This window comes from Athene noctua, chromosome 3 (assembly GCF_965140245.1).
Source record: "Athene noctua chromosome 3, bAthNoc1.hap1.1, whole genome shotgun sequence".
Taxonomy (NCBI): domain Eukaryota; kingdom Metazoa; phylum Chordata; class Aves; order Strigiformes; family Strigidae; genus Athene; species Athene noctua.
Window position 1 is genome coordinate 43,120,177 of NC_134039.1, and position 26,128 is coordinate 43,146,304.

The window sequence follows — 26,128 nt, forward strand, 5'->3', positions numbered from 1 at the left end:
GCCACTTCTACTTCAGTAGCTTTACAAACTTAAATTTAAAGCTGAATGAAATTAAAGATTCATACTATATATAAGCTTACCTCCTTCAGAAGTTCTGAATGTTATAGTATCACTTTTTATGTTGCCATCTCCAAATCTTGTACTTGCTGTTAGGTAAGCATTATACTCATAGTTATTTTCCAGGTCTGTGAACTGCAATGATGTTTCTGTTACATTAACACTCCTTTTAGACATTTTATTCCTAAAGAAAAATTATTTCATTAATTATATATACACACCATTTCTGTATGTATGCAACTGTGGCATACAATATAAAACTGAAAAATGCAATATTGTGGTAAATTCAAATTATTTTAGGCTTTAAAAAAGACGGGGATAACTTTATCTTTTATGTTGAAAAGTTCACTTTTGTCCTGTTGCATCACAATAAGGCTCTTAATTTTGCTTTAAAAAAAATCCAAAACAAGAAACCCACAGAAAGATATTTGTAAATTACATCAGCAAAGACAATGATTATATGGAATATCAAGAGGACCATGTCCATCTAGTAAGTGCTATCAAATAGTTATCTGGTACCCTTGGGAAGGACACTGTAGGGCATAACTGAACTGTCTCCCTGGACAGGAATAGCGAAATATAAAAAGATTATAGCAGGGAGCATGCCCTACTGTGACTCTGTGAAATTGGTCAGAAGGCTGAAGTTATAAATGGAATAATAGAAGATGATATGGAACAGGAATTAGCTGGTGCTGAGTTAATTCTGGTGGAATGTAGCAGGGGATCAGAATGGAACTCTAGTCAGGTCAAAACGCGCCTAGAAAGACTGTAAGATGTAACATTAATAAAACGCTGGTATTAGCATAGGTATGAGATGTTTATCAGAAAGTAAGATAAGATACAGCAATAACTAACATGCATTCAAAAACTCTGCTTTTCCTCATTAAATTAAGTTAATCTTTTAAGAAAAAAACAGCAGGAAAAAAAGCTAGCTAATGTTCCATTCCTGCAAAGATTTCTATGTGAGTGGGTGCCCTGTGTCTTTAACGGGATTTTGTACAGGGATGATAATTTGACAAGTAAAAGTGAATATCTTGTTCCAGGAGCTCTTCACAAACAAGAGAACAAGTTATAATTCCAAAAAAAATAAAGGGAAAGGCTGATTCAAAAGTATTAGATGGGCTGATTTTCATCCTTTGATAGATGAATTAATGTCCCATTAGCAAAGATCACCAATCACTAATAATTAATGAAGTTACATTAACAAACAATTGGAATGAGAAAATATATGAGAATGAAAAAACTAAATTCTCCCTATCCCTTTCAGATTTTGAGTGGAATGTCTCTTGACATGGGAAAGGCTCTTGGTATGAGAGAAATTTAAGAACATTTACATATTTCCCAAACTTCTGATATTTTGAATAGTCAGTAAAGAGATCAAAAGGTTGCATCTGCAGTTATCAAAAATTCTATACAAAGAAAAGACAACTTTGCCCAATATATTCTTAGTATGGAAAAATATAGCTGGTTATAATTTAAGCAAGATGAAAATCCACAGCTTAGTGCTGAAAACACTTCTACTCTCACTAACTACATTCTTATAACATCTTATTTGCCAAAATATGTTTCCACAATCAGGCATAGTTAGGAAGAAGAACAAAAGCTTGGGGTGTTTCAGGAAAAGTAGTTTTTTCTAAACAGAAAAACAAAGATTGCAATCAAAATAATAAGAAAACACTGATCAAAGTGCATGCAGTCTTCACAGACAATGAGAAAGAAAAGTACCTACCAGAACAAGATAAGCCAAGGAATTTTAATGCAGAACAGTAAAATTGTTTTAAATGATGTCTTTCAGAAATCCAGATAAAAGAGGTTCTAAGAAATCATGTACTTTCACTTGACAAAGACAGGAACTATATTTTCTTAAAAAGCTGTACCTCAAAGTAGATTTAGTCAGTAATTATCTCACAAAAATTTGCTGAAGAGGATAATGCCAAAAGACAATAGCTATATACAAGTTTAGCAATTTTGTTAATATGCCTTTAATAGTCCAGAATTGCAGATTCCGGGAGTATGGGTTTGTAGACTCAAGGCATACAGAAAGTTGCTTTGCTACCTGCTAACGCCCAAAACCACCTTGTCCTGTGACCATAAAAGATAGCAACAATGAAAACATTACAGACATATTTTCTATTCTAGTAGTTGTGGATTCTTGTTCCCAACCCATTAAGGAAAAGTTACCAAATTCTCTACAACTGTTACAATACATTTAAGAGAAGGAACATCTATTATATAACGTCTGTATTAGTCTTCTTTCTGCTTTATTGAGAAACTCTGGGATTAACAATCTTCCCCAAAATATATTGAATGCCTTTCAAAAGCAGCAACTATGGCATGGCAGTTTGCCTTGTCAAATCTTGACAATTCTTTTAGATACTTAAAATTGCCCTCCTTCTCTCCCCGCCTCCCCCCCCCCCAAAAAAAAAAAAAACCCCAAACCAAAACCAAAACCACCAAAACCCACAACCAAAAACCTAAACCACAACCTCCAAGGAAGGAGTGAAGTTGTGGCCCCTTTGAAGGCAATGGAAGTTTTTCTCCAATGTCCTTGCCTCAAGATGATACCTAATGCCTCTCTAATTTTAGATATGGCACAGTAAGGACAGATAAGACAGAGCAAGGAGAATACGGAAGCAAAAAGGACAAGGATTACTGCAAAAAGTTATGTGGATGCTTAATTCAAATATTTAGAAAGAAATTAATAGTTTTTAAAAAAGAATTCTTACTAACTCATTTGTCATAATAAAAAAGCAGTAAGCTTTCAGGCAATATAAGGATGAAAAGTTGTATGACCTCAAGCCTTTGAACAAGCCTGTATCAAAACCATAATCCTTATCATGAAGTAACTCTTTCCTAGCTAGAGCACAGTTTTGAATATAATGTTTTCTGTGGTTGAAGAGCACCAGACCTTGACAATACAGTAGAAGTAACGAGACAAGCCAAATTTAACTTTTCTGGATAGAAGAGCTCACTCCTGTTCACTTTATCACCAACTTAACTAGAAGCTATAATTTAAAAAAAATCAGTAGGAACTGAGGCTAAACCCTATCCCAAAACTGTCAAGTAACATTAGAATAATAAATGTAAGCTCAATAGAAGTGTGTTTATAGCAACTACTGATTGGCATATCTGGTTCACATCTCATAACATGCACATTAGCACTTGCTTCCTGCACCTTAGTAGTGGCAATAAAATAGTACAGCATAAATGTAATATACTAAAAGTGATCAATAACAAAATCTTTTAATTCCCAGTAGAAGTTATACATAGGTCTCTGAAGAGATGCCACATCATTAGACCAAACTGTGTTATGCAGAGAATAGGACAGAAGTTGCAAGTTTGTGACAGAATTACTTTTTAAAGGTGAAAAAAGATCCCAAGAGAGATGACAGAAAAAAAAAAATAGGGAAAAAGAAAGGGCAGATAGAAAAAAACCCAGACCACAGTAAATGAAAAATATCTGCTAAAAATACTTGTTTTCTATGAATATAACAAATACAAAATATAATAGTAGACATAACTAATAGCACATACAAAGACTCTTAACATTGCTCTTGCACACTTTCTACAAAAGAAAGCAATCTTTCTCTATTTTAAGACTACTTCAAATCTCCTTGACAATTTAGCATAGGCTTTTGCTCTGCCTTACAACAGGCCTAATCAGAATTTAATGAAAACAGTCACCATGGTCTAATTTAAATTTGAATTCATTTACTGTAACATAACCTGTAAAAAAAGTTGAAAATGCTTACAAAATATTTAATACCCCAATTTTCAGCTACATTGCAACTGACTCAGATACATTATATCTGAATTTGTATATACAAAAGGCTAGTATTTTAAATACTGGATGAGTATCTGTTCTCGAAAAATGTGTAATCAACACATTGTGTAAGAAAAACCTAACATTCCTGATAGGTTACAGATTAATATTTATCCTCAGAACTACTTCCAGAAAATCTTACCAGACGTAAACTGTGTAATAGAGGATAATTCCATTTGGCTCCAGTGGAGGTTTCCATGACAACTTCACAGTGACACCCGACAACTGTTTTACAGAGAGGGATTCTGGAGGAGAAGTTGGAGCTGTAAAATGAGAGAATAGGACACAACATCTTGTTAAACAGCTAAGATCGATGGGATAAGCAGCATTCTTAAATAGGTTTTTAATTATTTGTGATGGAAAGTGAACTTTGTACTACGCTGGCATAGTATCCGTCAACAAAGGTAACACACAGCTTCTTTTCCTTTTTCTGACAGATGATAAAAGAAGATTTTGCATGGTGGTGTACGAACATCTGTTTCTGTGATTCAATGGAAAAAGTACTTCATGAGAAAACAGAGCAATGGGTAGGTCACAGCGATTCCCCTACTGTCCAAGTACATTGCTGTAACTTTTTTTTCCCCTTCTAATAAAAGCATGAGCTTTATAGGTATAACCACATGTAAAATATAGCAAAATAGTTCCCCTGAGGAAAAGAAGATGCTCTAAAGAATTATATAAAGCACCAAAAGGTGGGAAAATGGATAAGCATGGCATTGAGAGATGATAAAAATGTGGGATAGTAGGCAGTGGTGAAATCTATTTTCTGCATCAAACAAGGACCACATTCATACATTTAAGATGTGACAAGGGCAAATATAAAGATAGGCATTGACTGAGACCCTTAAAATTAATTTTATGATGAACTCTACATGACACCATGTCACGACTGTGTAAGGAAGCAATGTAAGTAAATGTAAAGGTTAGACCATATTTGATTTCATTCTGAAGTTCATATAAATATTGCTGAGGAAAAATATACCCTTGTATGCATAAGTGATACTGCTTTGTAATAGCATGTTGTTGAGAAGTAAATCTTTTTCTTTATCTTGATTCATGGATATATGTATCAGGAAAAAGTTATATTAGAATTACTTTTGTTTTTCTCAAATTAAACCAAAGAGCATCATGCACTAAATATTCAGGTCATAGCTGTAGTCATGCATGAAAATTGAGAATATGAGCATAGCTATTAGCAAATCTATGAAACATTTGGTCTGGACCTTGGAACACTGTGTTCCTGTGAATAAAGAACATGTGGTGTATTATAAATATTGTTGTTTTTCAGTTGTTGTTCCTTCTTTCACTATCTCAAAAGCTGGCATAAGGGTTTTAGAACTCTGTACATTTAAGAAAAAAAAAAGATTTTTCATGAACAAAGGTTCACTGAATTCAACGAATGTCTGTATTTACTAGCGAAAAATGGCGACAGCTGTATTTAGTGTTTTACTTGTTACATTATCCTCAGTGGCTATATAATAAAAGATCTGTCATATCGTGAATGTCATGTCTTTTTGGCATGCCTAGTTCATTCTAAAGTTCTTATTCAGAGGATATTTTCTGCTGAGGAACAGTATCTATATTTCTCTGAATAAAAATACTCTATGCAAAAGATGGACTTGTCAAAATTAGCTGTTCCCAGTGTTCTCCAGCAACATTACTCTTGAACAAAGGTTTATTACAATGTGAATGTAAGCCTGTCAACATCTTGGCAATTTGCAAAGATCCATTATCATCAAAAGCTGGATCTTAGACGATCAGTGATCCCTAAGTCATGAAAAGAGACTTAATTTGGGAATGGCTTATGGGATGTTTGTCGTCTGTTTAGTCTAGGTTCCCAGAGACTTCCTCCCTAAGCAATGGAGAGGGACAGACACAGACTCCTCCAAAACATGAGTCACAGCACCTAAGTTAAGATTCTGCTTTGAATTTTTTTCAGGATTCCCCCTCCAGAAACTATAGAAGGGACTAATGATAACTTCCCACAATTAAATTGGGTACAGAAAGTACAAATACCATTTTGCGGTTCTTCTGCAGTAACCAGCAAGGGATGCAATGACTGTTCTACCCTCAGTCTGCAGTGCAGAACACTCCCCTGCTCAATTTGGAAGTCCAGTACTAAAGATAATGGACTTTGAGCATTTTCATATTAATAATTCTACATCTATATATGTGCATCTATACATGATTTTATTTAGAAGAATCAAAAAATCTCCATAAGAAAGAACAAGAAAGTCCCTGAACCATTCATGCTGCCTTTTGGTGGTTTTCCCTTTTTCCAGCTCTCACATGTCTGCAGAACCAAACACAACATTTAATTCTACTATGTGGTGTATTAGATTAAAATAATATTAGTAAATCAAGATTCTTCAAATTCATAAGATATTAGTAAGATCAAATGTCCATGCACAGCAAGCATGCCATTTCACATAGTTTGTGATGGTAAATACATTAAATAACAGATAGATATATAGATAGATTGATGAATATGTTTGCATGTAGATAGATATAGACATCAGTACACAGATATAATTGCAAAAAAAATATATAAAACTTATATCTGACCTGATGTATAAGATTAGTTTAAGGCTACAGGCAGGAAATGATACATTTCAACTTCTGTTCTGACTTACCATCTTCATCAGTCAGTATATGCAGAGGTGAACTACGAAGTCCCTCCCCCACTGTGGTACTAGCAGACACTTCTACAGTATATTCTGTATATTTCTTTAAATCTAAAGAAAGAAGAATAATTCAACAAACAAACCATTCAGTGGGCCAAATTACATTTTTTTAATGGAAAATAAGTAGTTCTGAAGTGCTGAATAAGCCCATCATTGACATGGATCTATGTCTTTAGAGACTGAATTAAGCATTAGGAAAACCTGAACACAAAGCATTCTGCATGAACAAAAGGAGGAGCAGAGCCATAATTATTAGTTTATATTTCATATTCCTAGAATACTTTACAGTGTGTCCTTGGCTGTACTCTGATAATTTACTGGTTAAGGTACTGAGCTCCCAGCATCAACTGCTGTATCATGCCTCAGTAATAATGACAGAATATAGAAAAAGATGCAAAGGTGAATGCAAAGGAAAGGATTTATTTTTATTGAGAATAAGATCAGAAAGATATGTAGGTGGCTCAAGTGTTTACTTTGTTACAATGATGGATATGTAAAGAAATCTGTTAAAGTTCCTTGTAATTTAAACACCTAAAATACAATGTTAGACTCTGCCGTTTGTGGCCCATTCCAGCACACTACAGCAGGACACAACAGGCTACTTCTCAGGACAGGTAGCGCATAAATTTATATAAGAAGGATCATGTCCAACCAATTAACTAAGTGTTGATCCTGTCTCAGAACAATTTACTGTTGCATTAAGTTCCAGATCATTTATTACTGGCCTGTAATATGTAGAGTCAGAAGGGTAGTGTTTATGACTCTTTGCTGGGTTCCATTAGCCCTCTTGAGATATATTGTATATGCCTGTATGATTCCATTGGGAATGGATGGTGGGAAAAATGATAATTCGATTTCCATGGATGAGATGTTCCTATAGGTTATGTTTTCTGGTGCAGAATCAGGAACTGGAAGACAAAATTCAGACTCACAGAAGATTTCAGTCAGTTTCATTGATTTGTTAAGCATTTTCTTAAACTGGTTTAAATTAAATACACTGTAAACATTTGGATTGTTATCCTATTTTTTAATGAAATAAATTTTAAAAGACATTGAATCGGAAGATCAAAACCACATGACAGACACATAGTATAACAAGGTATGGGTCATTTAAAAATAAAAACATTATGGAAATCATCTTAACATGCCAGACAAAAAAGGATCTGGAGCATGACACGAAACTTTCCTTCTAATACCCTATAATTATCACTGCAATCCTCCAAGTTAGCTATTGTTAGGAGATTTTGATTAAATTCTTCATTCAAAAGGCTAAATAATTTATGCTTAAGCAACATCCATAAAGGGGATAAATGCCGTGAGAGACAGTAAAATCAGCCCACGATTCTGCCTAATTTCATGGTAGAAAGGTAACAGAGAACTCCCAAGAGCTCTTCAAACACACCAGCCCATTAATAGGTTGTGTTTCACTCAAAATGCTCTATTCTCCAGATTCTCCCTTGGTTTTATTCTTCTCATCTCAGAAGACATTTTTTGCAGCTTCTCATCTCTATCACAGGAATTCAAATTTGTGTTCTGAGCATCAGAGGAGTTAGGCACTGAGAAAGAACTAACTTCCTTAAGAATAAAACTTGGACATAAGATCAATGTCTAAGTTAAAGTGAGCGATAAAAAAGGTTATGTCTAAGGACATTTTATCAGTTGGGCGGGTGCCTACATACCTAAGGTATCTGACCAAAAAAAATCCTCAAAAGTACCACCAGTGCTTCTATTATGACTACTGTTTCATGCAATCTGAAAACTAGGTGCTTGTGTCCCCATTCCTTAAGAGCTTGACTTGGTAGGCAGGCTTAGACCACAACTACTTCACACAACAAAGATCAAAGATCATTTCAGAAACAAGGAGAAGGAGCTCATACTAATTCCGCTGTGTCTTAACAATTGAGGAACCAGAGTTATCTCCCTGCCACAGCATGTCTTTCCTTACTGAAAAAAATGTGATAAACAAAGCATGTTTAGTTTCAGGGCTAGCTCTAGGTATAGACAAAGTAGGCAGTTGTCTAAGGCAGCAAATTGGTGAACATGGCAAAAGGCCCCCCAAAAAGGATGATCATCACACCAGTGCTACCTGGATATAGTTGAGTCCTAAAGGAAACTAACCTTCATGTCTGTCTCCCCAGCCACCTTTCATTCCTGAATCTACAGCTTAACCCAAACATCTATTCCTCTATGTAAACCATTATCCTGTTTTTCCTCCAATCTCTCTCCTGTTGAGCTTCACTGAAAATTGACTTTCTGTTGATGTTTTATGTTCCCTTCCCTACCTTTTCCTACCTCACAGCTACTTATTTATTTCAAGTCTCTTCCTATGCCCTGTTACACCTCCTTAATGCTCATCCTTCCCAATCTTCACTTCTAAATTTACTTTTGTTTCATAGAAAAACTTCATCTACTCTAATCCTCTGCTATTTTGTTTTATCTGTACCTTCTCAAAAAAATTTCTAGTAACATAAACAACTTTGCCTGCTACAAAATAGCACCTGTCTGCAAATTCTGATTTTCTAAAACCATTAGGACTGAATTCTTATAAAATTTCAGTTCATAACTTGAATTTCAAATTGCACTCACTTTCTGAAAGCCCTCTTTTCCTATAAAAAATTATTTTTCTGCAAGACACAGGGAATCCCCAAGGACAAATAGTAAAATATATGAAGTCCATCAGGCATAAAACTTCCCACTGTCTTCTTTACTTCTCAATCTTCCTTCTGTTCTCTTACTTTTGCTTTGAATATAAAAGACAAAACAGGGTTCAAGCTTATTGCTTTGCAAAGGAAACACATACTTTTAAAATTAATTAAATTGATCTCCTGGACAAAGGTCACCATAAAGCAGTTGACTGTGGAAAATACACATTTAAAAAAACCCCAAAACTATACACTCACCAGTTTCAGAAGTTCTCACTAGAAGTGGAAAAGATGACTGATTTCCATGGCCAAGTCTGGTGAATGCCCTTACAGAGATGTTGTAGAGAGTATATGGCTTCATTTCATTTAGTGATATAGTTGTAGATGAGGCATTTTTAATAAATAAATCATTAGAATCATGGTACAGAACTTCATAGTGAGTTATGAGACCATTAGGCTGCTCAGGTGGTAACCATCTCAGATTTATTTCTGTTGCAGTTACATTTATTAACTCCACATTTTGGGGTGGGGAGTCTGGTTCTGTAATACAGAAATCAAAGAGAAAAAAATAATCTCTGAGACTTTCAGTTAATTGAATTAAGAATGATCTCATCAACCTATTGAAGCTAACATTTACATTAGCTAACTGTACCAAAAGGGCTACACTCACTCATTCACTCTCCTTCTCAAAGCCTTACCACTTTTTATCATAAAGATAGTCTTATAACTTTTTATCAAGACATAATTTCAGTATGTCTTCTTTTTCACTCATAAAACCAGGCATCATTTTGCATCCCAGACACTAGGTTTTCTGGATTTTCTTTTCTCATCAACTTACAAATCTATCCAAAACTGCATTTATTAAGAAAAAAAATAAATCTTCCGTCTGCTGCCCTCATGCAGATTGATCCTTCAAATACTCTCACTGTCTTCCTCAAATTCAGGTTCTTTAAACTTAGCTGAATACCATCTTACTGCTTTCTTCTTAAATGACCCATCTTACCTCACTCAACCAACCACTGAACCAAGGCACTGTATGCACTGTAACTAAATTCCCTTTAGTTTACTGATACAGCTGCTAATTCATGACCATGAAGACCCCAGTGTAAATCTTGCGTGCACTGGTGTGAAAGTCATGCACAAAACAAGCCCAGTTTCAGGGTGTTGGCTAAATCTACTTGCAACATATGAATTCACGTGACTCCAGTCAGCTAATAATGCACAGAAGTGTTGAAGGAGTGAGTGGGCTGCACTTAGGAATAAAATCATCTCTGAATGTCAACCTTGATTCCTCTGAAGGCTTCATCACTTTACCACTTAAACAGTCTGTCTATAAAATTTCAAAAAAATGTACTAAGAACCCAGGATTATGAGATTCAGTTTGTGTACAAATACATATGTCCATGAAGGAAAAGTGTTAACTGTAGCAGATCACAACTCTCTGGATGACAAGACTGTCCACAAGGATATTTCCCATGTGAAGAAGCTTAATTTTCAATTGAAATGCGTTTTGCAATTTACCTGGCATGGTAAAATATTTAAATGCAACAGCCTAGTATCTTCCATCCTAACACAAGTTATTTAAGACAGATGTGAACCTTTTATTTAGAGATATCTCTTTTTTCAAGAGTCAAACAAGCTGTCACTCCTAGGTTGCCTAAAGTTAGGAGACATGAATCTCAACCTGAATTACCTCAGCAAAGCCAAAGAACAAGAGGAAGACAAGAGTAATTACAGATAGCCTTATAAAAAGGCAGGAATTATTGGTGGTTTTCTCAATAGCTTCCTCAAGGTTTGCACACATCTCTTACCAATGGATAAACTGTTGGCCTGAAACTCCACTCTGAACAATTTCTGTAATGCTCAAAGACAAGGAATTACAAAGTTTCAGAGAAAAAGATATTTATATAGGTAATTTTCTGTTCTTGGGGTATGCCTTTCCTCCACAAAACACTAAGCATAAAAGCACACAACCTTTAAAAATTTACAAGCATTTTACAAAACACCTTTTACGAGTTTTGCTGTTTAATTTGGTATTTTGGTTGGTTATTCAAATTATCTAAGATTCATAAATCCCCGTGATTTTTAATCCTGTAATCCTTTGCTCTTTTATTCTCAACTAATTATTTTTTCCTGTATTGTACCATATTTGGCAATGAGAGGGATAAACGACAACTGGACAATTACCTTCTTTATTACTTTGGCAAAAACTTGAAATGACTTTGCTGAAACCAGTGAAAATATAAACCTGATACAAATGAGAAAAGATTAAGGTTTAATACTCATGACTCTGCTCTGTAAATCAAATTCCTGTGTTCTCTTTGCAGAGGCCAATGGCAACTCCAGCTACTGCCCCTGTGCCTTCATGGGTGGAGACTGCTTTGTAAGCAAGCAAGGAATATCCAGAAATCTTCATAAAGTAGTATTATACCCTACACTAAAACTACTGATTGGCCTTAAAATTAATAAAGGGCCAAACCTGTACAAAAAAATATAACATCATTCAGTATAAAAAAACCCTCATTCTATCAGAAGCTCTGCTTATAGACAGCAATATGGCCTCTGAATTGTTGAAAGTTGCTATTTCCAGATGCTTCAAAACTAACCTAATTTCCATAACAGAAAGAAAGAAAGAAAGAAAGAAAGAAAGAAAGAAAGAAAGAAAGAAAGAAAGAAAGAAAGAAAGAAAGAAAGAAAAAAGCTGGAGTCCCAAAAATAATTGATTCTGGTTTAGATGGGGTCTAGGGACCTAGGGACACAGTGTTTTCAGTGAAGGAACCTCAGCTTTGCAGCTTTCTTCTCATTTGTCTATCAGAGTTGAAATTAGTTGATTGCTGATCATGTTGCAGCTTTCATCATTATTTCTAGCATTTACCTAAAAACAGGCTGAATGAAGTCACAGACTGATAGAAGACTAATAATTTCAACAAACACTGATTTTATTTGTACACTTTCTTCCCCTCCTTATGTATGTGCCCAGTCTTCTGAAGAAGTGCAAACTTCAATACAAAAATCAAATCATCATTGCAAACAATGTATTTACCGTCTTCAGGGGTTCTCACAAAAACATCATTCTCTTCGGACAAAGCACTTTCTCCAATTGCGGTAGAGGCTGCAACTCTCATTTTATAATTTGTGTACTTTTTTAAACCTAAAAAGATGAAGTAAAAAAATCTTGACAGTTGACTTCTTAAACATATTTTTTTCCTCATAGCTACTTATAAAACTGTAAAAATGGTTACTGTTCTGAGAGTTTTTGATACACATTTGTCATCTAAAAGACAGAATATGTTAATCCTATTTATTTGGGGAGAGTTGAATAAGCACTCAGTCAAATCAACAGATTTTCAAATGTCATCCAGCTTCAACCCTGTAAATAGCTTTAAGAATTTGTCAAAACAAAGGAAGTGCCTGTGTACATCCTAATATGTGCTTTCATTCTATATGCATTAATCTGAAACACCATGGGGGATGCATTTTCTTCAATTACTATCAAAATTATCACCTTAAAAGAATAAAATTATTAATGTCAGACAAATACTGAAAAATAATTCAAGTATGAAAAACAATTAATTTAGGAATATTTTCTTATGGAGAGGCTGAGGAAGAAATTCCAAGGAGGAATCAATTTCAAAAATTACTACTTGCCACATTTCACAAACTACTGCTCACCTTACCTAGTCCTCTCCTCCCATCTCACACTCCCTACATACCCCTCCACAGTAGACAAGTCTGACAGTAGTGTCCCAACCTGGCCTTTGCATGCAGCTTGGGGGGGGGGGGGGAATAGGGGAGATTTGGACCACCTAACTTGGAAACATTACATAAAGTCAGAAAAAATAATTTTGTATAATATATTTGTAATTTTTTCTACTTTTTAAAATCAACTGACACTGTACCTGTCATAAGTAAGCTGTTGTTTGAAGTTGTTGTGTGGAATGCTCTATTTGTATCCAGTTCCATTGCATAAACAGTATAGTGAATGATTTTCCCATTGGGATTTGCTGGAGGATCCCAATACAGCAAAACAGATGAGGAGCTAATATTCTTGTAAGATATATTTTGTACTGAGCTTGGAACTTAAATGAAAACAGAAAACTATAACAGTAAGTAAATAAATGATTTTTTAAAAATTTAAATGTTCAGTGAAAGAAGTCAATGTATGTCAACTTTCAAAATATGAGAGTTACAACATTTCACCTTGTTCACGTGTCCTGACTGTAAGAACTGATGGTGGTCCTTCTCCAACAACAGTGAAAGCAGACACACTGATTGTGTAGTCTGTGAAAGGTACGAGGTCCTTTATAACATATGACAGTTCTTCAGACAAGATGTTAATAGTATATTGATTATCTGTGATTAAATGGAGAGAAATAGTTACTTACTTGTAAACTCATTTTTAAATTTTGCATTCTAAACTCACTGTGACACAGCAACCTGGGACTATTTTATTGTAAAAGAATGAACTTTCATGGCAATTACAAAAGTAAAGAGTTTACACTCCATTCCTTCACTCAATCAAGGAAAGGCTATTATAGGTCCATTTTCATGTGTACAATAGATAGATTAGCCTAGATGAAAGAATGAATGGGCAAGAACTAAAACCACGAGGCTTTTTCTGACAGCTGTCTCCAAAAAGAATTGAGAGAAATCCCCTAGGAACTAGGAAAAGGCATATTTGTATATGGCCTAGTCTGTCCAGTAACTGCTTAGAACCACGGCTCCTAGGTTGATGGAGTTTTTGGGTTTGTTTTCATCTTTTTTTAATTGAGAAAGGCAGATTCCCTCTTCCTTTCCCTCTCAATGATGCTATAATATCTATACTTGAAATGGCTCTCCTCACAGATCCCTTCACAGTGGTATTTTTAGCAGAAGAGTTGTGGTCAGCAGAATGAAGAAGTCATACATGCCCAGACAGTCTTTGGTGCATCTGCAGTAAAGTTCAAAGGCAGACACAATCCAACTGTGCTAGTCAAAATCATCTTATAAAGCAGCCATTATGCCACTGCAACATGAAAAAATGTGGGTGCTTCACATATCTGTGTATCAGGCTCAGAGTTTCACAAGACCAGCATGAAAATGAAAGCATCTAAAAATCAGCAGACCCTGTTGAAAATTTAGCTGTCAACAGCTTTAACTACTGCAATTACTATAAAATAATACTCTTATGCTAGATTACAACAGATGCTATCTGAAGTCAATTCTTCAGCAACACAGACATCTTTTAGCAACTCAATACCTCAAGCTGAATGAGGCCGTAAAAAGAAGATTCACATTTAAAGCACTGTAAGTTTTCTCGTATGACAAAGAAGATTCTTCAGGATTAATATAGTACAGAAAAGATCCACTGTAGTTTAAACTAATGGATTAAATTCTGGTTTTAGATACTGGTGTACATGGAGCATTTGGTGACTTTAATAAAAAATTCAAAACATAAAAAATTGACTTTCTCCCCACTGTTCAAAATTCACTGTAAAAATTGACTGGTATTTTAAGTCCCTGCCTGTCAGCTGAGGTCTGCTTAATGATTTGCAAATATCCATACTTGGTAAAGAAACACTGGTCCATTGATAATACAGAACAAGTGTACACACTAATGACATCACCATGTCATGGGGTCATCTCCACCTGTTTGTCACTCATATAGCAAAGTTGTAACTTTTTGACCTATTTACCTTCACTGACATTTGAAAACCTATTAGTCAAAAGGCTTAGAAAAATCAAGGTCTCTGAAGGGCTTGGAGATATGTTAATCCCTGACAATCACACCTGCTTTGGCAACTGTAATAACTGATTGTCTATGCAGCTTGGCTGATGGCTTTCGGGTGCTCCTTTCACTAGGAAGAAGGTCAGCTAGGTGACAAGGGGCTAGTTCCTGCCTGTGTGGCATTCCCATTTGCTTCAGAAGGTTATTTGGTAGTAAAATAATCTGACTCCAACAAATGACCCATTTATAATTTGCTTGAACCATGTGCTAAAGATCATATCTGGGACAATGATGGAGGTCCTTCAGAACAAAGGAGCAGGTAGAAAAATACCCTAAAATATCTTACCCATAGCAGAATGTAATTTTGCAGCTCCATTTATAGGAGGCAAATTATCACCAGATACACTTGTAAATATTACTGGGGAAGCTGTCTGAATGCTGGAAAACATTTCAGCTGAACCTTCATATAATTCATTGGCTGTTTCCATTGAATTCCATGTGGGAGAAGGTTTGATGTTTTCATTTATCATGTATGGTTGCAAAGAATCAATCAAATACTAGAAATTAGAAATATAAAAATAAATCACAAAACTTGTAATCACTAATTTAATGACATTTATATACAATATAGAAATAGTGTTTGTGTGTTTGTGCATATATATATATATATATATATACACAGACTACATAAATGTTGGCATGCAAACATTATCTTTCCAACAGTAACTTTGCAAAATACAATATTTTCTAATGAAAAAGACTCAGCTGCCAGTAGCCTACAACCTTTTATTAATTTTTATTGTTCAAATAAACACCACATTCTTTTTTTTAACCTTTTAAAATATGTTTTTTTATAGTAAAGTGGCAATTTTAGACCAAGGTCTTTAATGCTATGTCCTTGAAATTTTATTGAATAGACACACGTTTGAGCTTAGGAGATTCCACTTGTACATGTTCTGAAACAGGGTTGCAGGCACTGAAAACAAGAGGGCTTCAGATGCCCCTACTAGGCCCTGAAGAAAAGGAGTAACAGGTTGACTAGATCACTGAGAGGGAATAATGGGACAGAAGCTAATGAAATAAGGGGAGAGGGAAAATAAGGGAGTATATATGTGAAAAGGGAAAGTGAAAAGGAGGTAAGTGATATAGAGGTCCATAGGACAGAAGGAGCAAAAGACAAATGTTGGAAAGGAATGGCAGTAGGTATAAGGGGAGCAAGAACTACAAAGGGAGGAAAAACAAAAGCAGAAGAGAAAAGAGAAAGCGATTAAAGCATAGGTACAGAATGGTGTGTAACTCCTAGATCATTATGCCCCTTCAGGATCTGGGACAGAATCCAGCACTCCAGTGTCTCTAAATTGTTCTGCTGTCATCTGTGAACACTCCCCACTCACACATACAGCCCACTTCACTGCCAGAAAGAGATGCTTTTACAGTGATGTAACTAATACACATTAGCTCTCTCCCTACAGACTCTGGGTGGAGAGAGAGCAAAGCAGCTTTTTTACTGCTTTAACTATGGGGGGGTGTTAACCACAGGCAGAGATATAGCATCGGTCTGACCTAAATACCAACAGGCAAAAGCTATATATGCCTCATCCTCACCAGCATTTTAGAGCAAAATAGTAATCCATGTGGAAATACTTTTTGGCTTCTGAGGCTTTTCCAGATATAAGACAACAGCTTTTTATTGCTACTAGTTATTGAGTACTGTTAGCACTGTGGATCTGACAGTTCAAATCCTGTAGATGTTCAAAGCTTGTGTTAATGGGGTTCTAAATAAAGTAATATTTATTATGATTTGATTTGGTTTTTAATTAGAAAATTAGATTCATAAACTATAATAAAGCAGCAATGATGCTACACTAAGAACTTGAAAATTAGGAAATCCCATCATTAAAACATGTCTGTGCAGACAACTTCCCTTTTTTCTGTGTCTGTACTATGATACGATCTTTAATTACAGAGTTATATACTTTCATTTTCCAAGGATGTCTGCCTGGTTTAATGAATGGATCTTTATCCTCATTTTTTTCCCCGTTACTCCTTATTTATTGTTTGGCTCCAGGGCTCTATTTAATGTATACCATTCAACTTGAAAATTAACTCCTTCATTCAGCTCTACATCAAAAACTTAGATTCTATGTCAGATCCAGAAAAAGACACCATTATCTGAAAAAAGGAATTTTGCAAACTTTGGGCAACCTATGTTCAAAGTTCAGACCAAAAAGCCCTACCTCAGAAAGCACTCAATCCTGAGTTCAAGGTTTGCTAGGGGTCTACAGTTCCGTACTGCATGCTCAGAGCTGCCCCGTCTAAGCATGTAGAGCATATTGGCACCCAAAATCCAGAAGCTAGACTGACTGACAGCATACATCCTCTACAAGATCTGATCCAATAGATGTGCACAGATTTCCTTAGTATACAACCATAGCATGGAGTTCAGCATGTAGTGTCAGACGTACATTCAGGGATACAGATGGGGGCAGAAAGTCTAGGGCTGTTTGCCTTGCAAGCAGAGAATTTAACCAGCCTTGGGAGACTTCTGTTGAATTGACTTGTCCATAGGATTCATACCTGCATCTTCTAGGAGTCTGCCTTAGTGGCTATGTATCAATCTAGGCACCTAAATCTTACTGCTAGGTCACCCTATGCTGCAAAGAACTCAAGGGCTAGAAAGCACAAGACTGGGCTATGGCTTCTGTCTTCAGTAGCTAAGACAGTTTGGATCATTCTACAAGAATCATTTATTGTTTTCCTGTTGTAGAAAGAGCATTGTTGGAACCTCTTTAAAACCCAGCCAGAGAAAGAGGGTAGGGTGAGGAAGGTGGCTTTTGAAAGCATTGTCAACTCCTCTGTGGTGGCTAATTCCGCATTCTGTACCTATCAGATAAGGCAGAGAAGCAAATTTAATCTAGCAAAGAAATCCATATTAAAAAAACCCTGAATACCTTATTTTTTCCTTCAAGGACAGTGTTTTCCAGAATCACTTCTGTTTCCTGCAGATGTACTTTAACTCTGTACTGGGTAATGATTCCATTAGGTTGTCCTGGCTTCCTCCAAGCAATTTTTATATATGTGGCCTCCACTTCTGCTAGATGTAAATTTGATACAGCACCTGGGACTGAATATTCAAGAAAAACTTGATTTAATTAAACATTTGTGCTTATTACAAACTTTTTCAGCACTGCATGCAAAGTACAATAAGCATTTAATCAAGTTTCATGTCCTTATCTTTTGAGTTAGTCCTGTGCAGGTAGACAGTTACTTCACATGCTTTCTAAGCAAACAAGTTACACTTCTAAAAATAATCACACAGATTTTTTTGACATATATGACTTATGTATGAATATGGTCAGATCCTAACAAGATGTAAATCAGGATAGGTCCACTGAAGTCAGTGCACTGGAAGCAAGCAGACCTTTGCTAGCTTCCTATATAGAATCTCAAGTATACCAAAAATGAAAGCTTAGTTCTAAATTCATCAAAACCTGAAGTAAAAAGCTGGAAAAAATAATGAACATGATACATCTTGCTCACTTCCCTTTTATAACAGATTTTGGTTCAATTTCTTCTTTACCTATGCAGTAATAATGATAGTGTACTTTGCATAGGACTGCCAGAGACTAGATACATTTATATTCAATAGAACAATATTCATATTTGATATGAAAAATATTCTTTCCTAATATACCTCAGAAAAAGACAAACTTGAAATTACTTGTATAACGAATATTTGTAGATTTGGCATTAAAATGAGACATTCTATGTCACTCTAAAAAAAATACCCAAACCCACCAAAATCCCCTTTGGCTTCTGCCAGTGAGTTTAGACAGATGAGCATGATTGTACTGAGGCAGGCCATCCCTGGAAATTGTCTCTGAGAGCCGAGAAAAGCAGATACTTCAGGAAAGAATATGATAAATAAGGATAGGTGTTCCTCCTGCTGCTACACCTTGACAGCAAGCATTGCAGCAATCACTGACTGAGAGATTTTCTAAATTTGTGCTGTGTGGCATAAACATAATACAGAAATAACCATCGTGAAACTGCCTGCCTATTACACACTGACTCTTAATTTTTTCTGGTTGCATCCTCAGATGCAGATCCTGCACAATCTCACACACATGTAACATAAAACTGCATTTCAATACAGCAAAGGACTCACCTGGTGAGTCAACTACTGGCAGCCAAAACTCCCAGACAACAGAGTAGATGGCTCAGGGGCTGAACTGCCCCAAGACAAGATCTTGATGTTGGGTCTGCCTCAGAGCTGTGGTCCCTGGTAAAGGTGGCTTCATTAGAGACTGGTGTGGGACCTTGGATTTGGTGAAAATTAGTCAAATGAGATGTTTAATAAAAAAATTTGGGCTGAACTAACGAGCCGTGGGGAATCGTGCGCTGTTGTTTCTTTTCCACTTGCTGCCATCTAATGGGTACTGGCGGGACCTGCAATTTAATTACCATATCTAAAAATAACTACTTTCATTCAGGCAGAAACTACGTTTCTTTCAAATCTGTGAAGGCTTCTGATAGCGAGTAGTTTAGTGACAGCATATGAACTCATCAAAAAATGGAGAAATAAATCGATGTGATAAATTTTTAGCTAATTTCTTTCATTAGCTTTTTATTTCTCTCTTATAACACACCCCTTCTTTCCTTTGCAAAGTACCTAAAAGCCTCTGAAGGGAAAACTGAAACCAGTTATCATTTATAGTCTGTTTACTTCACTTCTCTTTGCTTACTTACCATCTGCAGGAGTGAAAACTGTAAGGTTAGTCTTTGGCCCCACCCCAGCACTTGTCTCAGCACTGATGTACACATCATATGTTGTAAACGGCACAAGGTTACTAAATGCAAATTTATGATCTTTTGTGCTGTTATCCAGAATATGACCTGGAATGAAAAATGACGATATTTTAGCTCAAAAATAAAGAATCCACAGCTACCTTCCAGGATGATGAACGATGAAAAGCCAGATTTGTTTGTGAAAAGCTAATTTGGCATCAACTTCACGGAAATAGTACTGAATATCTGGGGGAAAAAAACAAACAAACAAACAAACAAAAAACAAACAAAAAAGCCACCTCAAGAAGGCACAAGTTTTAAAAGGAAGGGGAGGGTGTGTGTTTATAAATTAATTTCTATTGCTTTTCCTATGTCGTCCCTAAAAACATTACTATACAGCTCATTAACTTCTTATGTAACTACAGGCAATTATATAATTTCTTTATACATATATGTCTGAGTTAAAAAAATTACAAAACCATCAAAACAAACTCATACAGTTGATTATATACTACGCAGGAATTAAAATCCTCCAGAAATCTTTAACAGGAGAAAAGAGTAAAGGTAAGATACAGAATTATTTGGATAAACACCCTCATTCAGCTGCAAGCTTAGCCTGTCATCTCTCTGAAAGAGTGAGGAAAGTTAGCTTCCTCCACTCTTCAGAATATCCCGTGTGAATTTAATTGCATATTCTTCCTCACGATGGACAGACTTTTCCCTTAAAAGTAATCTAAAAACTATTAAAAATTCTAATAGTAAAAAGTATACATAGCACTGCTTTCAAATATTCATTTTTGATTGGCAGGGACACTAAGAATGCAAGCGTAAGGAAATAAGCACAAAAAAGAAAAAGAAATAAAGACATTAATTCAGACTTACCAGATGGTCCATACAGCTCAACTCTGTAACTAAACTTTCCTGTTACTATGGTTGGTGGGTCCCACATCACTGCAAAAGACTTTGCTGTAATGTTGCTCTTGGCAAAATTTTGTGGTGGATCCTCTGGAACTTAAACAATATTGGAAAAAGTCTATGAACATAAAATAATTTATATAGGATTTCCAAGAACCACATATCATATAATTCTTTTTAAAGATAAACATTAAATATTCTGAAGGGAAGCTACATTAAAAGCACATCCCATCAAAAATGAATTAATTTTATTTAATTTATTTTTTAAAGTAATGCTCACAAAAGGTATCAAGAGAGCTGGTAGTATGCAAACAGTCCTTAAAAGACAAAGGCAGAGATTCTACCAAGTTTAGCATGGAATTCATCATGACAGCCATTACATATAGATGATGTTCAAATATGACTGTGAGGCTTAGCAATACAGAGCTCACATCAGGTACATTTTTTCTTCCTTGAATAGGTTCTTCTTTCACATAGACAATATTTCATATTGAAGATTTCTGACAACAATAATGATATACATTGCTATCCAAAAAGGTAACCCTGGAACCAATTAAGCTTGCAAAAACATTACATACATGAGTAATTTTCTATTTTCATGAAACTATTCACATATATTAAATTACTCCAATACTCAAGTGATTATGCAATCCGACCCCTGCCCTTTCTAAAGTATACCTTACTGCACTGATAAATTAATGAGATATTATCACAGAGATTAAAATCTGAATCCCAAAACAACTAAAGGAGGGGGAATTTTGTACATCCATATGGAGTAAAAACAAACCTGATTTTAAAAATGCTGCATATGCAAGTAAACTTATGGGAACTGCTTGATACAAATTTCTATGAAAATCAGGTCTTGATATGTCATGTGTGAGATTTAAGCCAATATGGAGATATAGACTGACCCTGTAAACAAATATGTAAGTTAACTAACATATTACTCTTTAAAAAGTCCTACAGTCTTTTGTAAAAACTAATGTACAAATGCGAGAAATGAAAAATCTGATCATTCCTGAAAGATATGCAATAGATTGGTCAGTAGTGACTACTTATGCAAATTGTATCAGCTACAATTGCACACAAGTATTATCTTATGAGTCCACTTTTTTTTCAAGTTTAAATCTTTTTCTCTTTGTAGAAGTATCCTCCCCTTGACAGTCATCCCTGCAAAGGAAATACCTGCATGCTGAGGTATTTTTTCAAAAAATATTTTATATTTCGTAAACAAATACATATAATGAAGCATTTTAAAATACTTTAAATAAATAGCCTCTTTTTCAAAAACCAAAGGAAGAAAAATATCTTTGTCAGGAACACAGGAGAGCTTCAGCATATCTCATAAAATTCTGGCTGGAGGGAACAGAAATAATTGTAAGCATTTTTAAGTGGAACATCAATGAGCTATACAGTAAGGACATATATCATCTTCTTCTGTGTGACGAAATGGGCATGACAACAACTCTGTGTCATGCTCCCATGTGAGTAGGAAAGTGATATTTGAAATAAATGTGCTCTCCATTCTCCCACCTGCTATCACAAACTATATCAGTTCCTCTCCCTCAAGCCTCATCTCAGACACTCCAGTGGAGGAATGAAATGTGAGGTTTTGGCCGTATGAGAAACTGGTAACTTGGAGGGGGAGGCTAGTGTGGCACTAAAAAGACTCTTGTAAGAACCAAGACATTTGGAGAAGGGAAGTTCATTTCAATAATCACAGAGACACTTGAATGATGGTCCTTGATACTGAAGGAGGAACTGTTCACAATAATTGCAAAGCAACATTCCTAAATTATGATTCTCCTATATAGTCTGTATAGATAAATACAAAATTTAGCATGTAAAAACACCTTTCCCACTGAGGCAAATGAAAGGTAAAAAAATAAAAATAATGAGGAAAAACATCTATTAACTCCTAATGCCTTCCTAACAAATCACCAATCAACTCTATGGCCAGGCCCAGAACAGGGTTCTTTGGCATGCAGGCATACAGCACTCTCAAGGGAACAGTTTAACAGGCACCTAAATGCTCATAAGGTGAAGATCTAGTAGAGGTGGATCCAGAAGCTTGGGTGTACCAGTGTGGTCCTAAGAAGAAGGACCTGCTACGGCTTGGGCCACGAGGGCTGACCGTGCCGGTGGCCCTGTGCACACCATGCATCCGCCCACAGTGATCCCTAAGCCAACCTCCCTCTTCCCAGACCCTGCTTTAATGGACAAACCCTGGGGGTACAGGCACCCAATACACAATGACTGAAGATCTTATCTTTCAAACAGTTGACATCTTCCTAGGTATGTGGCAGAACTAAATTCCATTGTGTAAACTTTTCATCACTTACCAGTGCATTTATCCTAGGATGTTAACAGGGTTAAAACAAACTGGAAATTAGCCCTGAGACCATTAGAACAGAAACTAGACAAAACTTTATTAGCCCTAGACAGAACAGCAAACTAAGGATATTTTAATTCTAGCAAAGCAATTCAAATGAACAGTGCTAAGAGGCAATTAAATTTCTTTCAATCTGAATAGCGCTATGAATTCTGGATGTATGAAAGGGGAACCCAGTAACATCAAACTGTGTCAGGCAAAAGAATGATGCACTAGCAAATGGAAAGCCAGAATAACATTCCTTTAGAACACCTTTTTGGTATGGCTCCACTATATGATGTTTGCCCACTACCTAAGCCATTATAGAACTCCTGCTCCCGGACAACCTTTGTTTCCAATTCTAACTTCTCAGTGCATTGCAGATAAACCAAAATCAACTTTCCTAGTGTTTAAAGATTTCTTCAGCACTGAACAACTTTCTGCAATAGGTCCAGATTGAGGAACCACGGGACAGGAGTTTTCTTTATACTGTTTATTTTTCCACAAAGGCAAAGAAGCTCTAAGTGTACACAATACACCTGCTTTTTGAATACTATGCCTGACACCTTTTCCCTGAATCTGTACTTTTAATTCTCCTTCCATTAATTGCAGTTCTTAAATTACCCTCAGTTTTTCATAAAATTTGATCTGTCCTGAGCATACTTTGGTATCTCTGACTTTTAATAAAAACTGAACTTCCCCTCACTATACATTATTAGATATATTAACAGTTATATACACTTACAGTTGATTCCCGCAAGTAAAATTAAGTAATTATGCAAGTACAAGAGCATAATACAGATAAAGATATATTCAGACTAAAGTATCTTGCAACATAACTGCAAACTGGTATTCTGAAGTTACCATATAAATCAGAGAACTTTATTTCCATTTGAAAGCAGTATATACCTGATTCTGGTGTCCGGACAATTGCACTGTCAATGTAGCCTGCTTCAGTGGTAACTGCAGAGACTTCAAAAAGATAGGTAGTATATGGCCTGAGGTTAGTTATAACAAAACTAATTGGTTCATTCCAAACAGAGCTCATTTGACTCAGTGCCTCTGTAATTGGTGTAACCGTAGTCCGTGAAGGAATTGTGGATTTGCCAAAAGTCGTTGAAGGAGTGGTAGTACTCCACAAAAATGATTCACTGTTATCCTACAAAAAGACAACATATGAAACACGATAAGCTGCATCTATAACCTATAACTGTAAATATACATAGATCAAAAAAGGCAGACCATCTCTGAAATTAAATTACCCTAAATTGGTTCTCTTTTTATACTTCAATCTCCAAATTTAGGTTACCTTTTCATTAGTTGACATTCTTAGTACAGTTAGTGAAAGTATTACAGTTTCTTGCCTTATCCTGAAAGATCTCAAATCTGACTGAACAGAAGTAACTCTCTATGATTCATTTAATTATTCCCAGATATCATTTTCAATGTTCAGTCTCTCTCTGAAGAAGTCCCTGAGTGAGGTCCTTCTACATCACATGTACATTATATGCATGCACATGTGTATACATATATAGCATACATATATCCAATTATCATGGATAAGACCAGAAAAGTGTTTCCTCATCCATACTGTCAGGAGACACACAGTAACCAATGCTTATGACTCAGTAGGTGCCAGTCTCCCTTCTCAGTGCTGAATTAAATCAGCCTGATGTTGGGAACCTCTATGATGTCTAAAACGATCTTCAAAATAAAATCTTGACATCCAAGTAATCATAAGACTCTGCTCAGAATAAAGAGGAAAAGGAAAAGAAATACCAGAAAATTTTCTTCAAGAAATTCTGAAAGGTATAGATTGGTTACAGGTTTGAATCCAATGAATAGTCAAAATTCAGAAAATTTTCAATTAATGCTTCTTGTAAGAACAACTCAGACTACAAACATCTTTTTAAAAATCACTCTGCTAATGACGGGTCTTTTTATTTTGATATGAAAAGTATTTAAACAATGTTGGAATGTGATACACAGAATAAAGCACACATTTAAAATATAAAAAACATTATGATACTATATATAAAAATATTAACATTATTATATGTCAGCACTGACAAAAAAACCCCACACCAATTCTTGCTTTTTCTAACTGAATGCTGTATAAAACAAAATGTAAAAATCGAAAGCTGAAAAAATTCAAAATTATCTATTTCATTATTTTCTGTTAAAAACATATCAAATTGAACCTTTTTTAACATTTTTACTTTGATTAAACTGAGCTTTTCAAGGAAAAGCATTCCATTTAAATTATTTTGAAGAGAAATGTTTTTCTTCAACCATTATATCCTGCCTTGGGCCTAAGTGTGTAAAGTATTTGTGTTTGTTCTGAAAAGCAAGCCTCCAAATTTTTTATGTCTTAAAATTCAAATGTAAAACTATATTATGTGGCTTGAGTCTATTTCTAATTTAAAAGGTTTATAGCACTTACATTACATTCTGGTAACCTCCCAGACAGAAGGTCCTCTACTTTAACCAAGACATCTTTCACTACAATTCCACTTCTTGCATGTTTCACACTAATCTTGAAACTAGTTATCTTTCCATTTGGTTGACGAGGGAGAAACCAGATCAGATTTACAGCTGAATAATTTAAGGCTTCAACTGTGAGATTCACTACTTTACCTGGAGCTTGAAAACAAAACAAACAAAAGCAGTGAGACACACTTTTCTTCTCAGCACTGGAAAAAAATAAAATCCCTTTTTTTGGTAATGCCATTTCTAGCTTCCAAAGCCTGAAGCAAATAAGTAACAACCATTCACAAACACATGTGAAGTGTTGATATGCAACCAGCTCATTTCCAACCTAATGTGAGAAATACAATAATTTCAGTCTCGTAATAATATAGTAATTGGTTTGGTCAACTTAAAAATATTATTCCTAGAAGCAACTCATCTACTGTGTCAGAAGCAGCAAATTTTTGACCATTTTTGTTTGTTTAAGATCATGTAATAGCATGGAGTGTTTTCTTTCACTTCACGTGTGTCATCTTTTCAGCTGGATATCAATTTTGGTAGCTTTAATAGATCAATTTGAATATTCACTATTACTGCAGAAATTGTATTCTTTGTATCAGTGATGGTTTCCAAGGCCTTTTGTCAGAGCATCTGTACTAATTACAGAACAGA

General features: G+C 35.4%; 1 protein-coding gene across 1 annotated transcript in view; it reads right to left on the bottom strand.

Moving 5' to 3' along the window:
- Positions 1-26,128, bottom strand: part of PTPRQ (protein tyrosine phosphatase receptor type Q) — a 108,878-nt gene that overhangs the window by 75,446 nt on the left and 7,304 nt on the right. Inside the window, exons 5-18 of the mRNA XM_074901491.1 lie at positions 25,431-25,630; positions 23,897-24,146; positions 20,584-20,712; positions 19,663-19,809; positions 17,865-18,037; positions 15,260-15,470; positions 13,407-13,559; positions 13,106-13,285; positions 12,250-12,357; positions 9,465-9,746; positions 7,290-7,472; positions 6,514-6,615; positions 4,023-4,143; positions 81-241 (exon numbers count right to left, since the gene is read on the bottom strand). Of these exons, the coding sequence (XP_074757592.1) occupies positions 81-241; positions 4,023-4,143; positions 6,514-6,615; positions 7,290-7,472; positions 9,465-9,746; positions 12,250-12,357; positions 13,106-13,285; positions 13,407-13,559; positions 15,260-15,470; positions 17,865-18,037; positions 19,663-19,809; positions 20,584-20,712; positions 23,897-24,146; positions 25,431-25,630 (2,400 nt within the window). The remainder of the gene's footprint in view (positions 1-80; positions 242-4,022; positions 4,144-6,513; positions 6,616-7,289; positions 7,473-9,464; positions 9,747-12,249; positions 12,358-13,105; positions 13,286-13,406; positions 13,560-15,259; positions 15,471-17,864; positions 18,038-19,662; positions 19,810-20,583; positions 20,713-23,896; positions 24,147-25,430; positions 25,631-26,128) is intronic.